The 22,372-nt window shown below is 40.4% G+C and overlaps 1 protein-coding gene across 1 annotated transcript in view; it reads right to left on the bottom strand.

The window, feature by feature from the left end:
* The window catches only part of LOC112239725 (transmembrane protein 198-B-like), a 26,013-nt gene extending 4,198 nt beyond the window's left edge, over positions 1 to 21,815 (bottom strand). The window contains exons 1-4 of the mRNA XM_042320112.1: positions 21,638 to 21,815; positions 19,399 to 19,634; positions 9,670 to 9,863; positions 7,305 to 7,450 (exon numbers count right to left, since the gene is read on the bottom strand). Of these exons, the coding sequence (XP_042176046.1) occupies positions 7,305 to 7,450; positions 9,670 to 9,863; positions 19,399 to 19,634; positions 21,638 to 21,815 (754 nt within the window). The remainder of the gene's footprint in view (positions 1 to 7,304; positions 7,451 to 9,669; positions 9,864 to 19,398; positions 19,635 to 21,637) is intronic.
* Positions 21,816 to 22,372: the final 557 nt, after the last annotated feature.

Here is a 22,372-nt window from a genome sequence, read left to right as displayed (position 1 = left end):
TCCAGACGAATATAACCTCCTCGTCTTCCATCATTCACACAGCGTCCAGACGAATATAACCTCCTCGTCTTCCATCATTCACACAGCGTCCAGACGAATATAACCTCCTCGTCTTCCATCATTCACACAGCGTCCAGACGAATATAACCTCCTCGTCTTCCATCATTCACACATTGTCCAGACGAATATAACCTCCTCGTCTTCCATCATTCACACAGCGTCCAGACGAATATAACCTCCTCGTCTTCCATCATTCACACAGCGTCCAGACGAATATAACCTCCTCGTCTTCCATCATTCACACAGCGTCCAGACGAATATAACCTCCTCGTCTTCCATCATTCACACAGCGTCCAGACGAATATAACCTCCTCGTCTTCCATCATTCACACAGCGTCCAGACGAATATAACCTCCTCGTCTTCCATCATTCACACAGCGTCCAGACGAATATAACCTCCTCGTCTTCCATCATTCACACAGCGTCCAGACGAATATAACCTCCTCGTCTTCCATCATTCACACAGCGTCCAGACGAATATAACCTCCTCGTCTTCCATCATTCACACAGCGTCCAGACGAATATAACCTGCTCGTCTTCCATCATTCACACAGCGTCCAGACGAATATAACCTCCTCGTCTTCCATCATTCACACAGCGTCCAGACGAATATAACCTCCTCGTCTTCCATCATTCACACAGCGTCCAGACGAATATAACCTCCTCGTCTTCCATCATTCACACAGCGTCCAGACGAATATAACCTCCTCGTCTTCCATCATTCACACAGCGTCCAGACGAATATAACCTCCTCGTCTTCCATCATTCACACAGCGTCCAGACGAATATAACCTCCTCGTCTTCCATCATTCACACAGCGTCCAGACGAATATAACCTCCTCGTCTTCCATCATTCACACAGCGTCCAGACGAATATAACCTCCTCGTCTTCCATCATTCACACAGCGTCCAGACGAATATAACCTCCTCGTCTTCCATCATTCACACAGCGTCCAGACGAATATAACCTCCTCGTCTTCCATCATTCACACAGCGTCCAGACGAATATAACCTCCTCGTCTTCCCCCATTCACACAGCGTCCAGACGAATACAACCTCCTCGTCTTCCATCATTCACACAGCGTCCAGACGAATATAACCTCCTCGTCTTCCATCATTCACACAGCGTCCAGACGAATATAACCTTCTCGTCTTCCCCCATTCACACAGCGTCCAGACGAATACAACCTCCTCGTCTTCCATCATTCACACAGCGTCCAGACGAATATAACCTCCTCGTCTTCCATCATTCACACAGCGTCCAGACGAATATAACCTCCTCGTCTTCCATCATTCACACAGCGTCCAGACGAATATAACCTCCTCGTCTTCCATCATTCATACAGCGTCCAGACGAATATAACCTCCTCGTCTTCCATCATTCACACAGCCTCCTTCTTTTCACATCGTTCAAGACACAATTATCCACCCACCACAATGTCTGGGGATACTGAAAACGACAACACATTGTGCTGTGTTAATGTGCTGCGGCACAAACAGAATCCTACAATGTTTTGACACCCTCCCCAAAGAAGCATATGACTGATAATACTGTTCCCTGTTCATTATCAAGAGGACTAATAATACTGTTTCCTGTTCATTATCATTATCATCAGGACTAATAATACTGTTCCCTGTTCATTATCATCAGGACTAATAATACTGTACCCTGTTCATTATCAGCAGGAATAATAATACTGTTCTCTGTTCATTATCAACAGGACTAATAATACTGTTCCCTGTTCATTATCATTATCGACAGGACTAATAATATTGTTCCCTGTTCATTATCGTTATCAGCAGGACTAATAATACTGTTCACTGCTCATTATCAACAGGACTAATAACACTGTTCCCTGTTCATTATCATCAGGACTAATAATACTGTTCCCTGTTCATTATCAACAGGACTAATAACACTGTTCCCTGTTCATTATCATTATCAACAGGACTAATAATAATGTTCCCTGTTCATTATCGTTATCAACAGGGCTAATAATACTGTTCCGTGTACATTATCAACAGGACTAATAATACTGTTCCCTGTTTATTATCAGCAGGAATAATAATACTTTTCTCTGTTCATTATCAACAGGACTAATAATACTGTTCTCTGTTCATTATCATTATTGACAGGACTAATAATATTGTTCCCTGTTCATTATCATTATCAGCAGGACTAATAATACTGTTTCCTGTTCATTATCATCAGGACTAATAATACTGTTCCCTGTTCATTATAAACAGGACTAATAATACTGTTCCCTGTTCATTATCAACAGGACTAATAATACTGTTCCCTGTTCATTATCAACAGGACTAATAATACTATTCCCTGTACATTATCATTTTCGTCAGGACTAATAATACTGTTCCCTGTTCATTATCATCAGGACTAATAATACTGTTCCCTGTTCATTATCATTATCAGCAGGACTAATATTATTGTTCCCTGTTCATTATCAACCGGACTAATAATACTGTTCCCTGTTCATTATCATTATCAACAGGACTAATAATACTGTACCCTGTTCATTATCAGCAGGAATAATAATACTGTACCCTGTTCATTATCGTTATCAGCAGGACTAATAATACTGTTCCCTGCTCATTATCAGCAGGACTAATAATACTGTTCACTGCTCATTATCAACAGGACTAATAACACTGTTCCCTGTTCATTATCATCAGGACTAATAATACTGTTCACTGTTCATTATCAACAGGACTAATAACACTGTTCCCTGTTCATTATCATTATAATAATGTTCCCTGTTCATTATCGTTATCAACAGGGCTAATAATACTGTTCCGTGTACATTATCAACAGGACTAATAATACTGTTCCCTGTTCATTATCAGCAGGACTTATAATACTGTTCCTTGTTCATTATCAGCAGGACTAATAATACTGTTCCCTGTTCATTATCATTATCAACAGGACTAATAATACTGTTCCCTGTTCATTATCAGCAGGAATAATAATACTGTTCTCTGTTCATTATCAACAGGACTAATAATACTGTTCTCTGTTCATTATCAACAGGACTAATAATATTGTTCCCTGTTCATTATCATTATCGACAGGACTAATAATATTGTTCCCTGTTCATTATCATTATCAGCAGGACTAATAATACTGTTTCCTGTTCATTATCATCAGGACTAATAATACTGTTCCCTGTTCATTATCATCTTGACTAATAATACTGTTCCCTGTTCATTATCAACAGGACTAATAATTATCAGCAGCAGCAGAATTTGTGTCATATCTGCTGCTCTCTCTCTCTTTTGTGCCTCAACAGTCCACACACAGCCAGAGAGGTAGAGTCACCATCTGTCATTATCTCCACTTAATGATGTCCTCTTTACCCTCCTGTCTGCCTCTCCCTGTCTCTCAACCCTCTTTACTCTCCTCTCTGCCTCTCCCTGTCTCTCAACCCTCTTTACCCTCTTCTCTGCCTCCCCTTGTCTCTCAACCCTCTTTACTCTCCTCTCTGCCTCTCCTTGTCTCTCAACCCTCTTTACTCTCCTCTCTGCCTCTCCTTGTCTCTCAACCCTCTTTACTCTCCTCTCTGCCTCTCCTTGTCTCTTACCACTCCTCACCCCATCTCATCTCTTTTTACTCTCCTCTCCGCATCTCTTTGTCTCTCATCCCTCTTTACCCTCCTCTCTGCTTCTCCCTTTCTCTCATCCCTCTTTACCCTCCTCTCTTCTTCACCCTGTCTCTTACCCCCTCTAACCCTCCTCTCGATAACTCATTGCCTCTCCCATCCTGTCCCTGCCCCCTTGACCTCCCTACCCCATCTTGACCTCCTTGCTGATCCCCCCCATACCTCTGCCTCCCTTCACCCTCTTACCTGCAATCAAAAGGTATAATCTTGGGAGAGTGGGGAGGAGGGGTCCACAGGTTGTCACTATGACAACCACCAGATTCCAACCACAGCGCCAAAGCTTCCTTCCCTTCTCTTGATCTAGAGTACATGCTTTGATCACAAGCCATCACGTGTTCACAGTTTAATCACATTAGATGTGTGACTTCCTGTTAAAGCATAATTATATATATAGAACCTCATTCTATGAAACCGCTGATTCTGTGATGGTATATAGCCTACCTCCAACCTTTGTTAGACTTCAGTGCGGATTTTGACATTATCGATTATATCTGCTGCTGAAAAAAAACGTATGTGTTATGGCTTTACACCCCATTGCTATATTGTGGATAAAGAGTTACCTGTCTAACAGAACACAGAGGGTGTTATGGCTTTACACCCCATTGCTATATTGTGGATAAAGAGTTACCTGTCTAACAGAACACAGAGGGTGTTATGGCTTTACACCCCATTGCTATATTGTGGATAAAGAGTTACCTGTCTAACAGAACACAGAGGGTGTTATGGCTTTACACCCCATTGCTATATTGTGGATAAAGAGTTACCTGTCTAACAGAACACAGAGGGTGTTATGGCTTTACACCCCATTGCTATATTGTGGATAAAGAGTTACCTGTCTAACAGAACACAGAGGGTGTTATGGCTTTACACCCCATTGCTATATTGTGGATAAAGAGTTACCTGTCTAACAGAACACAGAGGGTGTTATGGCTTTACACCCCATTGCTATATTGTGGATAAAGAGTTACCTGTCTAACAGAACACAGAGGGTGTTATGGCTTTACACCCCATTGCTATATTGTGGATAAAGAGTTACCTGTCTAACAGAACACAGAGGGTGTTATGGCTTTACACCCCATTGCTATATTGTGGATAAAGAGTTACCTGTCTAACAGAACACAGAGGGTGTTATGGCTTTACACCCCATTGCTATATTGTGGATAAAGAGTTACCTGTCTAACAGAACACAGAGGGTGTTATGGCTTTACACCCCATTGCTATATTGTGGATAAAGAGTTACCTGTCTAACAGAACACAGAGGGTGTTATGGCTTTACACCCCATTGCTATATTGTGGATAAAGAGTTACCTGTCTAACAGAACACAGAGGGTGTTATGGCTTTACACCCCATTGCTATATTGTGGATAAAGAGTTACCTGTCTAACAGAACACAGAGGGTGTTATGGCTTTACACCCCATTGCTATATTGTGGATAAAGAGTTACCTGTCTAACAGAACACAGAGGGTGTTATGGCTTTACACCCCATTGCTATATTGTGGATAAAGAGTTACCTGTCTAACAGAACACAGAGGGTGTTCTTTAATGGAAGCCTCTCCAACATAATCCAGGTAGAAGCAGGAATTCCCCAGGGCATCTGTCTTTACTAATGACATGCCACGTGCTTTGAGTAAAGCCAGTGTCTATGTATGAGGATGACTCAACACAGCGACTGAAATGACTGCAACACTTAACAAAGAGCTGTAGTTAGTTTCAGAATGGGTGGCAAGGAAGAAGTTAGTCCTAAATAGAATTTAAAAATCTAAAAGCATAATATTTGGGAATAAAATCATTCACTAAACCTCAACTAAATCTTGTAATAAATAATGTGGAAGTTGAGGCAGGTTCTTCAGGTCCTAGTTTCTACCTTCTTAACAACACTATCAACAAGACAGGTCCTACAGGCTCTAGTTTCTACCTTCTTAACAACACTATCAACAAGGCAGGTCCTTCAGGCCCTAGTTTCTACCTTCTTAAACAACACTATCAACAAGGCAGGTCCTACAGGCCCTAGTTTCTACCTTGTTAACAACACTATCAACAAGGCAGGTCCAACAGGCCCTAGTATTGTCACACCTGGACTACTGTTCAGTTGTGTGGTCAGGTGCCACAAAAAGGGACTTGCAATTGGCAATTGGCTCAGAATAGGGCAGCACAGCTGGCCATTGGATGTATACAGAGAGCTAACATGAATAATATGCATGTCAATCTCTCCTGGCTCAAAGTGGAGGAGAGATTTACTTAATCACTACTTGTGTTTATGAGAGGTATTGACATGTTTAATGCGCTGAGCTGTCTGTCTGAACTACTGGCACACAAAAAAACAGATAACAAAACACCTTAAGGAACAACGGGGACAGTGAAGCAACACACACATAGGCACAGACACATGTATACGAACACATGATAACATACACACTATACACACACGTACACATGGATTTTGTACTGTAGATATGTGGTAGTGGTGACACCATGATTTGTAGTATTGGACTTAAAGTAACTTAAAGTTACTGCCCAGTCAAAAGCTTTCTTTTAAAAGTTAACATTCTGTTTACTCATACCAAAAATAATATGTTGCTGACTCGTCCTATGCTCGTATTTGTGGCCATTGCATGAATGGCAGAAAATAAACACTTAAAAAAAAACAACCTCAAACTTCTACCTCACAGAGACCATTTAAAAAATGAGTATTTCCTCATTGAGGAGGATGTGCTACTCCTGGGTACAATGAGCTGGTCAATCAGTGGCTATAGAGCATAGAGGATGAGCTGGCCAATCAGTGGTCTAGAGCGTAGAGTATGACCTGGCCAATTAGTGGTCTAGAGCATAGAGGATGAGCTGGCCAATCAGCGGTCTAGAGCATAGAGGATGAGCTGGCCAATTAGTGGTCTAGAGCATAGAGGATGAGCTGGCCAATCAGCGGTCTAGAGTATAGAGGATGAGCTGGCCAATTAGTGGTCTAGAGCTTAGATGATGAGCTGGCCAATTAGTGGTCTAGAGCGTAGAGGATGAGCTGGCCAATCAGTGGTCTAGAGCTTAGATGATGAGCTGGCCAATTAGTGGTCTAGAGCGTAGAGGATGAGCTGGCCAATCAGTGGTCTAGAGCATTAATTAATTTAAAATTTTAATTAACACACCATTCTGTTGTTGGGGTACGACCACACCATTCTGTTGTCAGGGATCAGACTCACCCTCAGTGTGTGAGTATCCCTCTGTTAGGGTTAAAGGTCAGGGATCAGACTCACCCTCAGTGTGTGAGTATCCTTCTGTTAGGGTTAAAGGTCAGGGATCAGACTCACCCTCAGTGTGTGAGTATCCCTCTGTTAGGGTTAAAGGTCAGGGATCAGACTCACCCTCAGTGTGTGAGTATCCCTCTGTTAGGGTTAAAGGTCAGGGATCAGACTCACCCTCAGTGTGTGAGTATCCCTCTGTTAGGGTTAAAGGTCCGGGATCAGACTCACCCTCAGTGTGTGAGTATCCTTCTGTTAGGGTTAAAGGTCAGGGATCAGACTCACCCTCAGTGTGTGAGTATCCCTCTGTTAGGGTTAAAGGTCCGGGATCAGACTCACCCTCAGTGTGTGAATATCCCTCGGCGGTGACCTTCCATTGGATGAGGACCCCCAGCAGTGCCAGGACAGGCCAGACCCCCATGACGACCCAGGTGAACCAGCAGACAGGATGGGGCGGAGCCACCGTGATCCTCTCCGACATGTATCTGTAATAGAGTCAAGGAATAAGATGTGGTATGTGGTATGTTGGAAAACCCCCGAGGAACCTTATTGCTATTTTAAACTGGTTACCAACATACTGTAAATAGAACAATAAACATGCATTTTTGCATCATGACACATGGTATATCAGGGCGGCAGGGTAGCCTAGTGGTTAGAGCGTTGGACTAGTAACCGAAAGGTTGCAAGTTTGAATCCCCGAGTCGACAAGGTACAAATCTGTTGTTCTGCCCCTGAACAGGCCGTTAACCCACTGTTCCTAGACCGTCATTGAAAATAAGAATTTGTTCTTAACTGACTTGCCTAATAAAATAAAGGTTAAATTAAATTAAATATAAACATGGTTGAAATGCTGTGTCAGCCAATCAGCATCCAGGACCCAAACTACCCTTTTTTTAATATGTATTTAGCTATAATTATATAAGAATGTTTAAGACAGCAGTTTAATTCCCTTTAAAAGAAAAGCTGAACTTCTTTCACAATCATAGAACTAAGCTGATTCCTTCAGTGGTCTGGAAAACTTCTGAAATCTGGGTAATCAAACCACAGGCGTTTAATTTATGCTCTTTAGCAGAAACTTATTTTCCCCAAAGCCCATTACAGTGTTATCTTACAGTAGTGTTATCTTACAGTAGTGTTATCTTACAGTAGTGTTATATTACAGTAGTGTTATCTTACAGTAGTGTTATCTTACAGTAATGTTATCTTACAGTAATGCTATCTTACAGTAATGTTATCTTACAGTAATGTTATCTTACATTAGTGTTATATTACAGTAATGTTATCTCTCAGTTGTGTTCTTACATTAGTGTTTATATTACAGTCGTTTTATCTTACATTAGTGTTATATTACAATAGTGTTATCTTACAGTAATGTTATTTTACAGTAGTGCTATTTTACAGTAGTGTTGTCTTACAGTAGTGTTATCTTACAGTAATTTTATCTTCCATTAGTGTTATATTACAGTAATGTTATCTCTCAGTAGTGTTCTTACATTAGTATTTATATTACAGTAGTTTTATCTTACATTAGTGTTATATTACAGTAGTGTTATCTTACAGTAATGTTATCTTACAGTAATGTTATTTTACAGTAGTGTTATTTTACAGTAGTGTTATTTTACAGTAGTGTTGTCTTACAGTAGTGTTATCTTACAGTAATGTTATCTTACAGTAATGTTATTTTACAGTAGTGTTATTTTACAGTAGTGTTATTTTACAGTAGTGTTGTCTTACAGTAGTGTTATCTTACAGTAGTGTTATATTACAGTAGTGTTATTTTACAGTAATGTTATCTCTCAGTAGTGTTATCTTACAGTAATGTTATCTTACATTAGTGTTATATTACAGTAATGTTATCTCTCAGTAGTGTTCTTACATTAGTGTTTATATTACAGTAGTTTTATCTTACATTAGTGTTATATTACAGTAGTGTTATCTTACAGTAATGTTATCTTACAGTAATGTTATTTTACAGTAGTGTTATTTTACAGTAGTGTTGTCTTACAGTAGTGTTATTTTACAGTAGCGTTATATTACAGTAATGTTATCTTACAGTAGTGTTATTTTACAGTAGTATTATCGTACAGTAGTGCGTGCAAAGATTTGAATACATTTTCAGATGGGTGGCCTCTGTGGAAATCGAATTTCATATGGGTGGCCTCCACAATCCTGGTGTTGGAAGCACCTCTCTCTACCAGCTGAGCAACAGAGGAGAGGAGAGAAGAGGAGGGGTGAGGAGGAGAGAGGAGAGGAGGGGTGAGCAGAGGGGAATGGTGAGGAGGAGAAGAGGGGTGATGAGGAGAGAGGAGAGGAGGGGTGAGGAGAGGAGGAGAGGGGAGTGGTGAGGAGGAAAAGAGGAGAGGGGAGGAGTTAGGAGAGGGTAGTGATGAGGAGAGGAGAGGAGGAGAAGAGGAGAGGGGAGGAGTGAGGAGAGAGTAGTGGTGAGGAGAGGAGGAGAGGAGAAAGGTGAGGAGGGGTGAGGAGAGGAGAGGTGAGTAGAGGAGGAGAGGGGAGGAGTGGGAAGAGGGGAGCGGTGAGGTGTGAGGGGTGAGGAGAGTGGTGAGGAGAGGAGAGGTGAGCAGAGGAGGAGAGGGGAGAGGAGAGGTGAGTAGAGGAGGAGAGGGGAGAGGAGAGGTGAGTAGAGGAGGAGAGGGGAGAGGAGAGGTGAGGAGAGGAGAGAGCCCTAACTACAACACCAACATACCTGACCAGAGCGAACAGCTCGAGGAAGTAGTCCACAGTGACGGTGATGACAGCCGAGCCGAACACAGCGGTGGAGAGGGTGGTGAAGAAGCGCTGCCATTGGAGGGTGAGGACGGCGAACAGCATGCCTGACCCCAGCAACACCCCCAGGGGCACCCACACCGTCCGCGGGTGGTGGAACTCCTCCATTACCACCTGAATGGGGATTCAATCAACCAATCAATCAACCAATCAAATGAACCTTATTATCCCCATAAGGAAACGTGATGTGAGCAGGGGTAACATGAACACTGAGTGTACAAAACACTAGTGTTACGAATCCCTTTGGCCCGGCAGTGTTAACGAGACCCATAACATACAGTGAGGGAAAAAAAGTATTTGATCCCCTGCTGATTTTGTACGTTTACCCACTGACAAAGATATGATCAGTCTATAATTTTAATGGTAGGTTTATTTGAACAGTGAGAGACAAAATATCCAGAAACACGCAGGTCAAAAATGTTATAAATTGATTTGCATTTAAATGAGGGAAATAAGTATTTGACCCCCTCTCAATCAGAAAAAATTCTGTCTCCCAGGTGTTTTTTATACAGGTAACGAGCTGAGATTAGGAGCACACTCTTAAAGGGAGTGCACCTAATCTCAGCTTGTTACCTGTATAAAAGACACCTGTCCACAGAGGCAATCAATCAGATTCCAAACTCTCCACCATGGCCAAGACCAAAGAGCTCTCCAAGGATGTCAGGGAGAAGATTGTAGACCTACACAAGGCTGGAATGGGCTATAAGACCATCTCCAAGCAGCTTGGTGAGTAGTTGACAACAGTTGGTGCGATTATTCGCAAATGGAAGAAACACAAAATAACTGTCAATCTCCCTCGGCCTGGGGCTCCATGCAAGATCTCACCTCGTGGAGTTGCAATGATCATGAATAATCAGGAGGAATCAGGAATGAGGAATCAGCCCAGAACTACACGGGGGGATCTTGTCAATGATCTCAAGGCAGCTGGGACAATAGTCACCAAGAAAACAATTGGTAACACACTACGCTGTGAAGGACTGAATACTTGCAGCGCCCGCAAGGTCCACCTGCTCAATAAAGCACATATACATGCCCGTCTAAAGTTTGCCAATGAACATCTGATTGATTCAAAGGACAACTGGGTGAAAGTGTTGTGGTCAGATGAGACCAAAATGGAGCTCTGCATATGACCCCAAGAACACCATCCCCACCGTCAAAGATGGAGGTGGAAACATGATGCTTTGGGGGTGTTTTTCTGCTAAGGGGACAGGTCAACTTCACCGCATCAAGGGGACGATGGACGGGGCCATGTACCGTCAAATCTTGGGTGAGAACCTCCTTCCCTCAGCCAGGGCATTGAAAATGGGTGGTGGATGGGTAGTCCAGCATGACAATGACCCAAAGCACACGGCGAAGGCAACAAAGGAGTGGCTCAAGAAGAAGCACATTAAGGACCTGGAGTGGCCTAGCCAGTCTCCAGACCTTAATCCCATAGACAATCTGTGGAGGGAGCTGAAGGTTCGAGTTGCCAAGCGTCAGCCTCGAAACCTTAATGACTTGGAGAAGATCTGCAAAGAGGAGTGGGACAAAATCCCTCCTGAGATGTGTGCCAACCTGGTGGCCAACTACAAGAAACGTCTGACCTCTGATTGCCAACAAGGGTTTTGTCACCAAGTACTAAGTCATGTTTTGCAGAGGGGTCAAATACTTATTTCCCTCATTAAAATGCAAATCAATTTATTAACATTTTTAACATTTGTTTTTCTGGATTTTTTTGTTGTTATTCTGTCTTTCACTGTTAAAATTATAGACGGATCATTTCTTTGTCAGTGGGCAAACATACAAAATCAGCAGCGTAGCCTAGTGGTTAGAGCGTTGGACTAATAACCGAAAGGATGCAAGTTCGAATCCCCGAGCTGACAAGGTACAAATCTGTTGTTCTGCCCCTGAACAGGCAGTTAACCTACTGTTCCTAGGCCGTCATTGAAAGTAAGAATTTGTTCTTAACTGACTTGTCTAGTAAAACAAAGGTAAAATTAAAATATACATGCCGCTGGTGCAGATTGTTATATATATACTGATACCCGCTGGTGCAGATTGTTATATATATATACTGATACCCACTGGTGCAGATTGTTATATATACTGATACCCGCTGGTGCAGATTGTTATATATACTGATACCCACTGGTGCAGATTGTTATATATATATATATATATATATATATATATATACTGATACCCACTGGTGCAGATTGTTATATATATATACTGATACCCGCTGGTGCAGATTGTTATATATATATATATATATATATACTGATACCCACTGGTGCAGATTGTTATATATATATATACTGATACCCACTGGTGCAGATTGTTATATATATATACTGATACCCACTGGTGCAGATTGTTATATATATATACTGATACCCGCTGGTGCAGATTGTTATATATATATATATATATATATATATATACTGATACCCACTGGTGCAGATTGTTATATATATATATACTGATACCCACTGGTGCAGATTGTTATATATATATACTGATACCCACTGGTGCAGATTGTTATATATATATATACTGATACCCACTGGTGCAGATTGTTATATATATATTGATACCCGCTGGTGCAGATTGTTATATATATATACTGATACCCATTGGTGCAGATTGTTATATATATATACTGATACCCGCTGGTGCAGATTGTTATATATATATACTGATACCCACTGGTGCAGATTGTTATATATATATCTACTGATACCCGTTGGTGCAGATTGTTATATATATATACTGATACCCACTGGTGCAGATTGTTATATATACTGATACCCGCTGGTGAGGATTGTTATATATATATATATATACTGATACCCGCTGGTGCAGATTGTTATATATATATATACTGATACCCACTGGTGCAGATTGTTATATATACTGATACCCGCTGGTGCAGATTGTTATATATATATACTGATACCCGCTGGTGCAGATTGTTATATATACTGATACCCGCTGGTGCAGATTGTTATATATACTGATACCCACTGGTGCAGATTGTTATATATATATTTATACTGATACCCACTGGTGCAGATTGTTATATATATATACTGATACCCGCTGGTGCAGATTGTTATATATATATATACTGATACCCGCTGGTGCAGATTGTTATATATATATACTGATACCCACTGGTGCAGATTGTTATATATATATACTGATACCCACTGGTGCAGATTGTTATATATATATACTGATACCCGCTGGTGCAGATTGTTATATATATATATACTGATACCCACTGGTGCAGATTGTTATATATATATACTGATACCCGCTGGTGCAGATTGTTATATATACTGATACCCACTGGTAAAGATTGTTATATATATATACTGATACCAACTGGTGCAGATTGTTATTTATATATATATACTGATACCCACTGGTGCAGATTGTTATATATATATACTGATACCCACTGGTGCAGATTGTTATATATATATACTGATACCCGCTGGTGCAGATTGTTATATATACTGATACCCGCTGGTGCAGATTGTTATATATATATACTGATACCCACTGGTGCAGATTGTTATATATATATACTGATACCCACTGGTGCAGATTGTTATATATATATACTGATACCCACTGGTGCAGATTGTGATATATATATACTGATACCCGCTGGTGCAGATTGTTATATATATATACTGATACCCACTGGTGCAGATTGTGATATATATATACTGATACCCACTGGTGCAGATTGTTATATATACTGATACCCGCTGGTGCAGATTGTTATCTATATATATATACTGATACCCGCTGGTGCAGATTGTTATATATACTGATACCAGCTGGTGCAGATTGTTATATATACTGATACCCGCTGGTGCAGATTGTTATATATACTGATACCCACTGGTGCAGATTGTTATATATATACTGATACCCGCTGGTGCAGATTGTTATATATACTGATACCCGCTGGTGCAGATTGTTATATATATATACTGATACCCACTGGTGCAGATTGTTATATATATATATATACTGATAACCACTGGTGCAGATTGTTATATATATACTGATACCCACTGGTGCAGATTGTTATATATATATATATATATACTGATACCCACTGGTGCAGATTGTTATATATACTGATACCCACTGGTGCAGATTGTTATATATATATACTGATACCCGCTGGTGCAGATTGTTATATATATATACTGATACCCACTGGTGCAGATTGTTATATATATATATACTGATACCCGCTGGTGCAGATTGTTATATATATATACTGATACCCACTGGTGCAGATTGTTATATATATATACTGATACCCACTGGTGCAGATTGTTATATATACTGATACCCACTGGTGCAGATTGTTATATATATATACTGATACCCACTGGTGCAGATTGTTATATATATATATACTGATACCCGCTGGTGCAGATTGTTATATATATATACTGATACCCACTGGTGCAGATTGTTATATATATATACTGATACCCGCTGGTGCAGATTGTTATATATATATACTGATACCCGCTGGTGCAGATTGTTATATATACTGATACCCACTGGTGCAGATTGTTATATATATATACTGATACCCGCTGGTGCAGATTGATGTATATATATATATATATATATATATATATATATACTGATACCCACTGGTGCAGATTGTTATATATATATACTGATACCCGCTGGTGCAGATTGTTATATATATATATATATATATATATATACTGATACCCACTGGTGCAGATTGTTATATATATATACTGATACCCACTGGTGCAGATTGTTATATATATACTGATACCCGCTGGTGCAGATTGTTATATATATATACTGATACCCACTGGTGCAGATTGTTATATATATATACTGATACCCGCTGGTGCAGATTGTTATATATATATACTGATAACCACTGGTGCAGATTGTTATATATATACTGATACCCACTGGTGCAGATTGTTATATATATATATATACTGATACCCACTGGTGCAGATTGTTATATATACTGATACCCACTGGTGCAGATTGTTATATATATATACTGATACCCGCTGGTGCAGATTGTTATATATATATACTGATACCCACTGGTGCAGATTGTTATATATATATACTGATACCCGCTGGTGCAGATTGCTATATATATATACTGATACCCACTGGTGCAGATTGTTATATATATACTGATACCCGCTGGTGCAGATTGTTATATATATATACTGATACCCACTGGTGCAGATTGTTATATATATATACTGATACCCGCTGGTGCAGATTGTTATATATATATACTGATACCCGCTGGTGCAGATTGTTATATATATATACTGATACCCACTGGTGCAGATTGTTATATATATATCTACTGATACCCGTTGGTGCAGATTGTTATATATATATACTGATACCCACTGGTGCAGATTGTTATATATACTGATACCCGCTGGTGCAGATTGTTATATATATATATATATATATATACTGATACCCGCTGGTGCAGATTGTTATATATATATACTGATACCCACTGGTGCAGATTGTTATATATACTGATACCCGCTGGTGCAGATTGTTATATATATATATACTGATACCCGCTGGTGCAGATTGTTATATATACTGATACCCGCTGGTGCAGATTGTTATATATACTGATACCCACTGGTGCAGATTGTTATATATATATTTATACTGATACCCACTGGTGCAGATTGTTATATATATATACTGATACCCGCTGGTGCAGATTGTTATATATATATATATACTGATACACGCTGGTGCAGATTGTTATATATATATACTGATACCCACTGGTGCAGATTGTTATATATATACTGATACCCACTGGTGCAGATTGTTATATATATATACTGATACCCGCTGGTGCAGATTGTTATATATATATACTGATACCCGCTGGTGCAGATTGTTATATATACTGATACCCACTGGTAAAGATTGTTATATATATATACTGATACCAACTGGTGCAGATTGTTATTTATATATATATACTGATACCCACTGGTGCAGATTGTTATATATATACACTGATACCCACTGGTGCAGATTGTTATATATATATATATATATATACTGATACCCGCTGGTGCAGATTGTTATATATACTGATACCCGCTGGTGCAGATTGTTATATATATATACTGATACCCACTGGTGCAGATTGTTATATATATATACTGATACCCACTGGTGCAGATTGTTATATATATATACTGATACCCACTGGTGCAGATTGTTATATATATATACTGATACCCACTGGTGCAGATTGTGATATATATATACTGATACCCACTGGTGCAGATTGTTATATATACTGATACCCACTGGTGCAGATTGTTATATATACTGATACCAGCTGGTGCAGATTGTTATATATACTATACTGATACCCGCTGGTGCAGATTGTTATATATACTGATACCCACTGGTGCAGATTGTTATATATATACTGATACCCGCTGGTGCAGATTGATATATATATATATATATATATATATATATATACTGATACCCACTGGTGCAGATTGTTATATATATATACTGATACCCGCTGGTGCAGATTGTTATATATATATATATACTGATACCCACTGGTGCAGATTGTTATATATATATATACTGATACCCACTGGTGCAGATTGTTATATATATACTGATACCCGCTGGTGCAGATTGTTATATATATATACACTGATACCCACTGGTGCAGATTGTTATATATATATATATACTGATACCCGCTGGTGCAGATTGTTATATATATATACTGATACCCACTGGTGCAGATTGTTATATATATATACTGATACCCACTGGTGCAGATTGTTATATATATATATATACTGATACCCCCTGGTGCAGATTGTGATATATATATATACTGATACCCGCTGGTGCAGATTGTTATATATATATATACTGATACCCGCTGATGCAGATTGTTATATATATATACTGATACCCACTGGTGCAGATTGTTATATATACTGATACCCGCTGGTGCAGATTGTTATCTATATATATATATACTGATACCCGCTGGTGCAGATTGTTATATATACTGATACCAGCTGGTGCAGATTGTTATATATACTGATACCCGCTGGTGCAGATTGTTATATATACTGATACCCACTGGTGCAGATTGTTATATATATACTGACACCCGCTGGTGCAGATTGTTATATATACTGATACCCGCTGGTGCAGATTGTTATATATATATACTGATACCCACTGGTGCAGATTGTTATATATATATACTGATAACCACTGGTGCAGATTGTTATACATATACTGATACCCACTGGTGCAGATTGTTATATATATATATACTGATACCGACTGGTGCAGATTGTTATATATACTGATACCCGCTGGTGCAGATTGTTATATATATATACTGATACCCACTGGTGCAGATTGTTATATATATATACTGATAACCACTGGTGCAGATTGTTATACATATACTGATACCCACTGGTGCAGATTGTCATATATATATACTGATACCGACTGGTGCAGATTGTTATATATACTGATACCCGCTGGTGCAGATTGTTATATATATATACTGATACCCGCTGGTGCAGATTGTTATATATACTGATACCCGCTGGTGCAGATTGTTATATATATATACTGATACCCACTGGTGCAGATTGTTATATATATATACTGATACCCGCTGGTGCAGATTGTTATATATATATACTGATACCCACTTGTGCAGATTGTTATATATATATATATACTGATACCCGCTTGTGCAGATTGTTATATATATATACTGATACCCGCTGGTGCAGATTGTTATATATATATATATATACTGATACCCACTGGTGCAGATTGTTATATATATATACTGATACCTGCTGGTGCAGATTGTTATATATATATACTGATACCCGCTGGTGCAGATTGTTATATATATATATACTGATACCCGCTGGTGCAGATTGTTATATATATATACTGATACCCGCTGGTACAGATTGTTATATATATATACTGATACCCACTGGTGCAGATTGTTATATATATATACTGATACCCACTGGTGCAGATTGTTATATATATATATACTGATACCCGCTGGTGCAGATTGTTATATATATATACTGATACCCACTGGTGCAGATTGTTATATATATATACTGATACCCGCTGGTGCAGATTGTTATATATATATATACTGATACCCGCTGGTGCAGATTGTTATATATATACTGATACCCACTGGTGCAGATTGTTATATATATATACTGATACCCACTGGTGCAGATTGTTATATATATATACTGATACCCGCTGGTGCAGATTGTTATATATACTGATACCCACTGGTGCAGATTGTTATATATATATAGTATATATATCTCACTACTGATACCCACTGGTGCAGATTGTTATAGTGGTCTAGTTCAGTGTTGAGCGTCACCGCTGGGAATAGCTGATGTAGCGTTACTGTTGGCTCTTGTGTTTTGGAGGTAGCTCAAAATGGCTACTTTTGATTTTAAATCCTTTTTGGATAACCCTACATGGGAGGTTTTTGTGGTATTTCGTTCTCACTGTTACTTTTTGACTAGTATACTTTGCATGAGTTATGTTACGGGTCTCGTTACCATCCCCCTCTAGACTGCCGGGCCAAAGTAGATTTCGTAACATTAGGAACACCTTCCTAATAATGAGTTGCACCCCCTTTTGCCCTCAGAACAGCCTCATTTTGCCAGGGCATGGACTCTACAAGGTGTTGAAAGTGTTCCACAGGGATGCTGGTCCATGTTGACTCCAACGCTTCCCACAGTTGTGTCAAGTTGGCTGGATGTCCTTTGAGTGTTGGACTATTCTTGATACACACGGGAAACTGTTGAGTGTGAAAAACCCAACAATATTGCAGTTCTTGACACAAACCGGTGCACCTGGCACCTACTACCATACACTGTTCAAGGACACTTAAATATTTAGTCTTGCCCGTTCACCCTCTGAATGGCACACGTACACAATCCATGTCTTAATTGTCTTAAGGCTTAAAATCCTTCTTTAATTAACGTGTCTCCTCCCCTTCATCTACACTGATTGAAGTGGATTTAACAAGTGACATTAATAAGGGATCTTAGCTTTCACCTGGATTCACCTGGTCAGTCTGAGTGGAAATAGCAGGTGTTCCTAATGTTTTGTCCACTCACTGTATTCACGTTAACTCAGTGTACAGAGTGTAATAAAACAAAATATTTGGACAGTAATACAAACTAGGCAACAGGGCCCATATTCGTGAAGTATTTCAGAGAAGGAGTGCTGATCTAGATTTAGCCATTTAAATCATAATGAACAATATCATATGGTCAGGGAGCTGGAGACCTGATCCTAGAGCTGATCATCCTAGACCTGATCCTAGACCTGCAACTAGATCTGATACTAGATCTGATCCTAGACCTGATCCCAGACGTGATCCCAGACATGATCCTAGACCTGTTCCTAGAATTGATCCTAGACCTGATCCTCCCAGATCTGATCCTAGACCTGATCTTAGATCTAAATTGAATCAAAACATGTTATTATTATTTTTCTAAATGATTCTTACAAGTGAGGCGATGCCCAGCAGTAATCCCAGCAACAGCCCCACCATGAAGAGTCCCACGGAGCGTACCAGCATGGTGACCAGGCCACAGAGGGTACCGATGCCCAGGCCGATGCCCACCGAGGCCTCCACACTCAGCTGGGTGTCCAGGACACGCTCTTTATAACACAGCAGAAAGATGATGACGGAGCCAAACATCAAGCCTGTTAGGAACATCACAGCCTTGAAGCAACGGTAACCTGGAGAGGAGAGAGAGAGAGAAAGGAGACAGGTTAGAGAACATCAAGCCTTGAAACAATGGTAACCCGGAGAGGAGAGAGAGAGAGAGAGAGAGAGAGAGAGAGAGAGAGAGAGAGAGAGAGAGAGAGAGAGAGAGAGAGAGAGAGTTAGAGAACATCAAGCCTGGAAACGACAATAACCTGTACTCTGCAGAGCTGAGTGGGTTGGGAGAGGGAAGCTGTACTCTGCAGAGCTGAGTGGTTTGGGAGAGGGAAGCTGTACTCTGCAGAGCTGAGTGGGTTGGGAGAGAGAAGCTGTACTCTGCAGAGCTGAGTGGCTTGGGAGAGGGAAGCTGTACTCTGCAGAGCTGAGTGGGTTGGGAGAGGGAAGCTGTACTCTGCAGAGCTGAGTGGGTTGGGAGAGGGAGGTTGAATAATAAGTTGACCTGGTTATCCAACTCCTTATAACAATGAACACTGAAGCTTATACCTTATAGCACTTATTCCATTAAATAATGTCAAAAGAGTACTTATAGAGGGAGAGAGAGAGAGAGAGAGAGAGAGAGAGCATGAGGGAGAGAGTGAGTGAGAGAAAGCAAGAGAGAGAAAGGTTAGAGAGAGAGAGAGGGGATGCAGAGAGAGAGAGAAGAGAGAGAAGATAGAGAGAGAGAATGTGGAGAGAGAGAGAGAAAAGGGGAGAGAGATATAGTGAGAGAGAAATTGAGAGAGGGGGAGAGAGAGAAAGGGAGAGAAAGAGGAAGAGAGAGAAAGAGAGGGAGGGAGAGAGAGGAGAGAGAGAAAGAGGGAGGGAGGGAGAGAGAGGAGAGAGAGAGAGAGAAAGAGAGGGAGAGAGAGAGAAGAGAGAGAGAAAGAGAGGGAGAGAGAGAGAGAAGAGAGAGAGAGAGAGAAAGAGAGGGAGGGAGGGAGAGAGAAGATACAGAGAGAGAGAGAGGGAAAGAAAGAAAGAGGAGAGAGAGAGAGGGAAAGAAAGAGAATGAGAAAAAAGGAAAAGTACTAAACAGTTATAGTTTTACCACTTCCCTTGAAATGAAGGCTGTCCAAAGCATTTCAACATAGATAGTGGGGTTTTGCTCATGTAGATTACTGTTCAGAAGTTTGAGGTCACTTAGAAATGTCCTTGTTTTTGAAATAAGAGCCAAATTGATCAGAAATACAGTGTAGACATTGTTAATGTTGCAAATGACTATTGTAGCTGGAAATGGCAGATTTTAATGGAATATCTACATAGGCGTACAGAGGCCCATTATCAGCAACCATCACTCCTGTGTTCCAATGGCACATTGCATTAGATAATCCAAGTGTATCATTTTAAAAGGCTAATTGATCATTAGAAAACCCTTTTGCAATTATATTATCACAGCTGAAAACTGTTGTTCTGATTAAAGAAGCAATACAACTGGCCTTCTTTAGACTAGATGAGTATCTGTAGCATCAGCATTTGTGGGTCTGATTACAGGCTCAAAATGGCCAGAAACAAAGAACTTTCTTCTGAAACTTGTCAGTCTATTCTTGTTCTGAGAAATGAAGACTATTCAATGTGAGAAATTGCCAAGAAACTGAAGATCTCGTACAACGCTGTGTACTACTCCCTTTACAGAACAGCGCAAACTGGCCCTAACCAGAATAGAAAGAGGAGTGGGAGGCCCCGGTGCACAACTGAGCAAGAGGACAAGTACATTTGAGTGTCTAGTTTGAGGCATAGTCCTCAAACTAGCCTCACAAGTCCTCAACTGGCAGCCTCATTAAATAGTACCCGCAAAACACCAGTCTCAATGTCAACAGTGAAGACACGTCTCCGGGATGCTGGCCTTCTAGGCAGAGTATGTTAACAGCAGCAGAGGTCAGAAAATGGACGTGTTTCAGGCCACCGCCTTCGTCAGCGTTTAAACCCTTTGTTGACCTGCTTCTAAAATACATGAAGACTGCAAAAGTAATCCAGTGAGTGCAGGTTTTCCTTTTCATTAGTAACACTAGTACCTGTAGTAGCAGTGTGATTGTCTTACCAAAGAAGCAGTATATGATGCCGAAGAGGCAGCACATGGAGCAGACCACAGAGGGAACGATTTCATAGCGATGCTCTATCTCCTCGTCACAGCTGAAGATCCACTTTGGACTCCCAGGGTCAGCTGGTGGAGAGGTCAGCTTGAAGGCCAGAAGCTGCGGCCATGAGTTCGATGTCATGGTGGCTGTAGGAAGGGGTCAGGGGTCAACTCGGATGGGCAAGGTTGAGGGATGATCAGGGAGAGTTACCAATCCAAAAAGATCCACCTGAGAGAGAAACAGAAGATGTCTCATACAGTATGTACAGCAGTGTTAGGAACTAAATAACTAACCTGCTAATATTGTAGCACTGGCTAAGTCTAGGGGTTCTCGCCCTAGTTACATGGTCTGTAACCTGAATGAATGTGTGGATTTACGTGAGAAATCAGCGTTTGAGGAACATGTTGGATGCACATGCCCAGGATATCACAATCTTCTGAGTTCAGAGCCAGCTCTATCTTGACCTTTTGGTCAGCCAAGTGGATTATTATTATGTCCAAGTGAAACATAAATATTACAAACAGACATACCTAAACTAAAGATTCAGAACCACAACTAAAGGCCACATGGCCACCAAACCAACCAGCAGCCTCACGGCCACCAAACCGACCAGCAGCCTCATGGCCACCAAACCAACCAGCAGCCTCACGGCCACAAAACTAACCAGCAGTTTCATGTCCACCAAACCAACCAGCAGC

The sequence above is a fragment of the Oncorhynchus tshawytscha genome, linkage group LG03 (genome assembly GCF_018296145.1).
Source record: "Oncorhynchus tshawytscha isolate Ot180627B linkage group LG03, Otsh_v2.0, whole genome shotgun sequence".
Taxonomy (NCBI): domain Eukaryota; kingdom Metazoa; phylum Chordata; class Actinopteri; order Salmoniformes; family Salmonidae; genus Oncorhynchus; species Oncorhynchus tshawytscha.
This window is presented reverse-complemented; position numbering and strand designations above follow the sequence as displayed.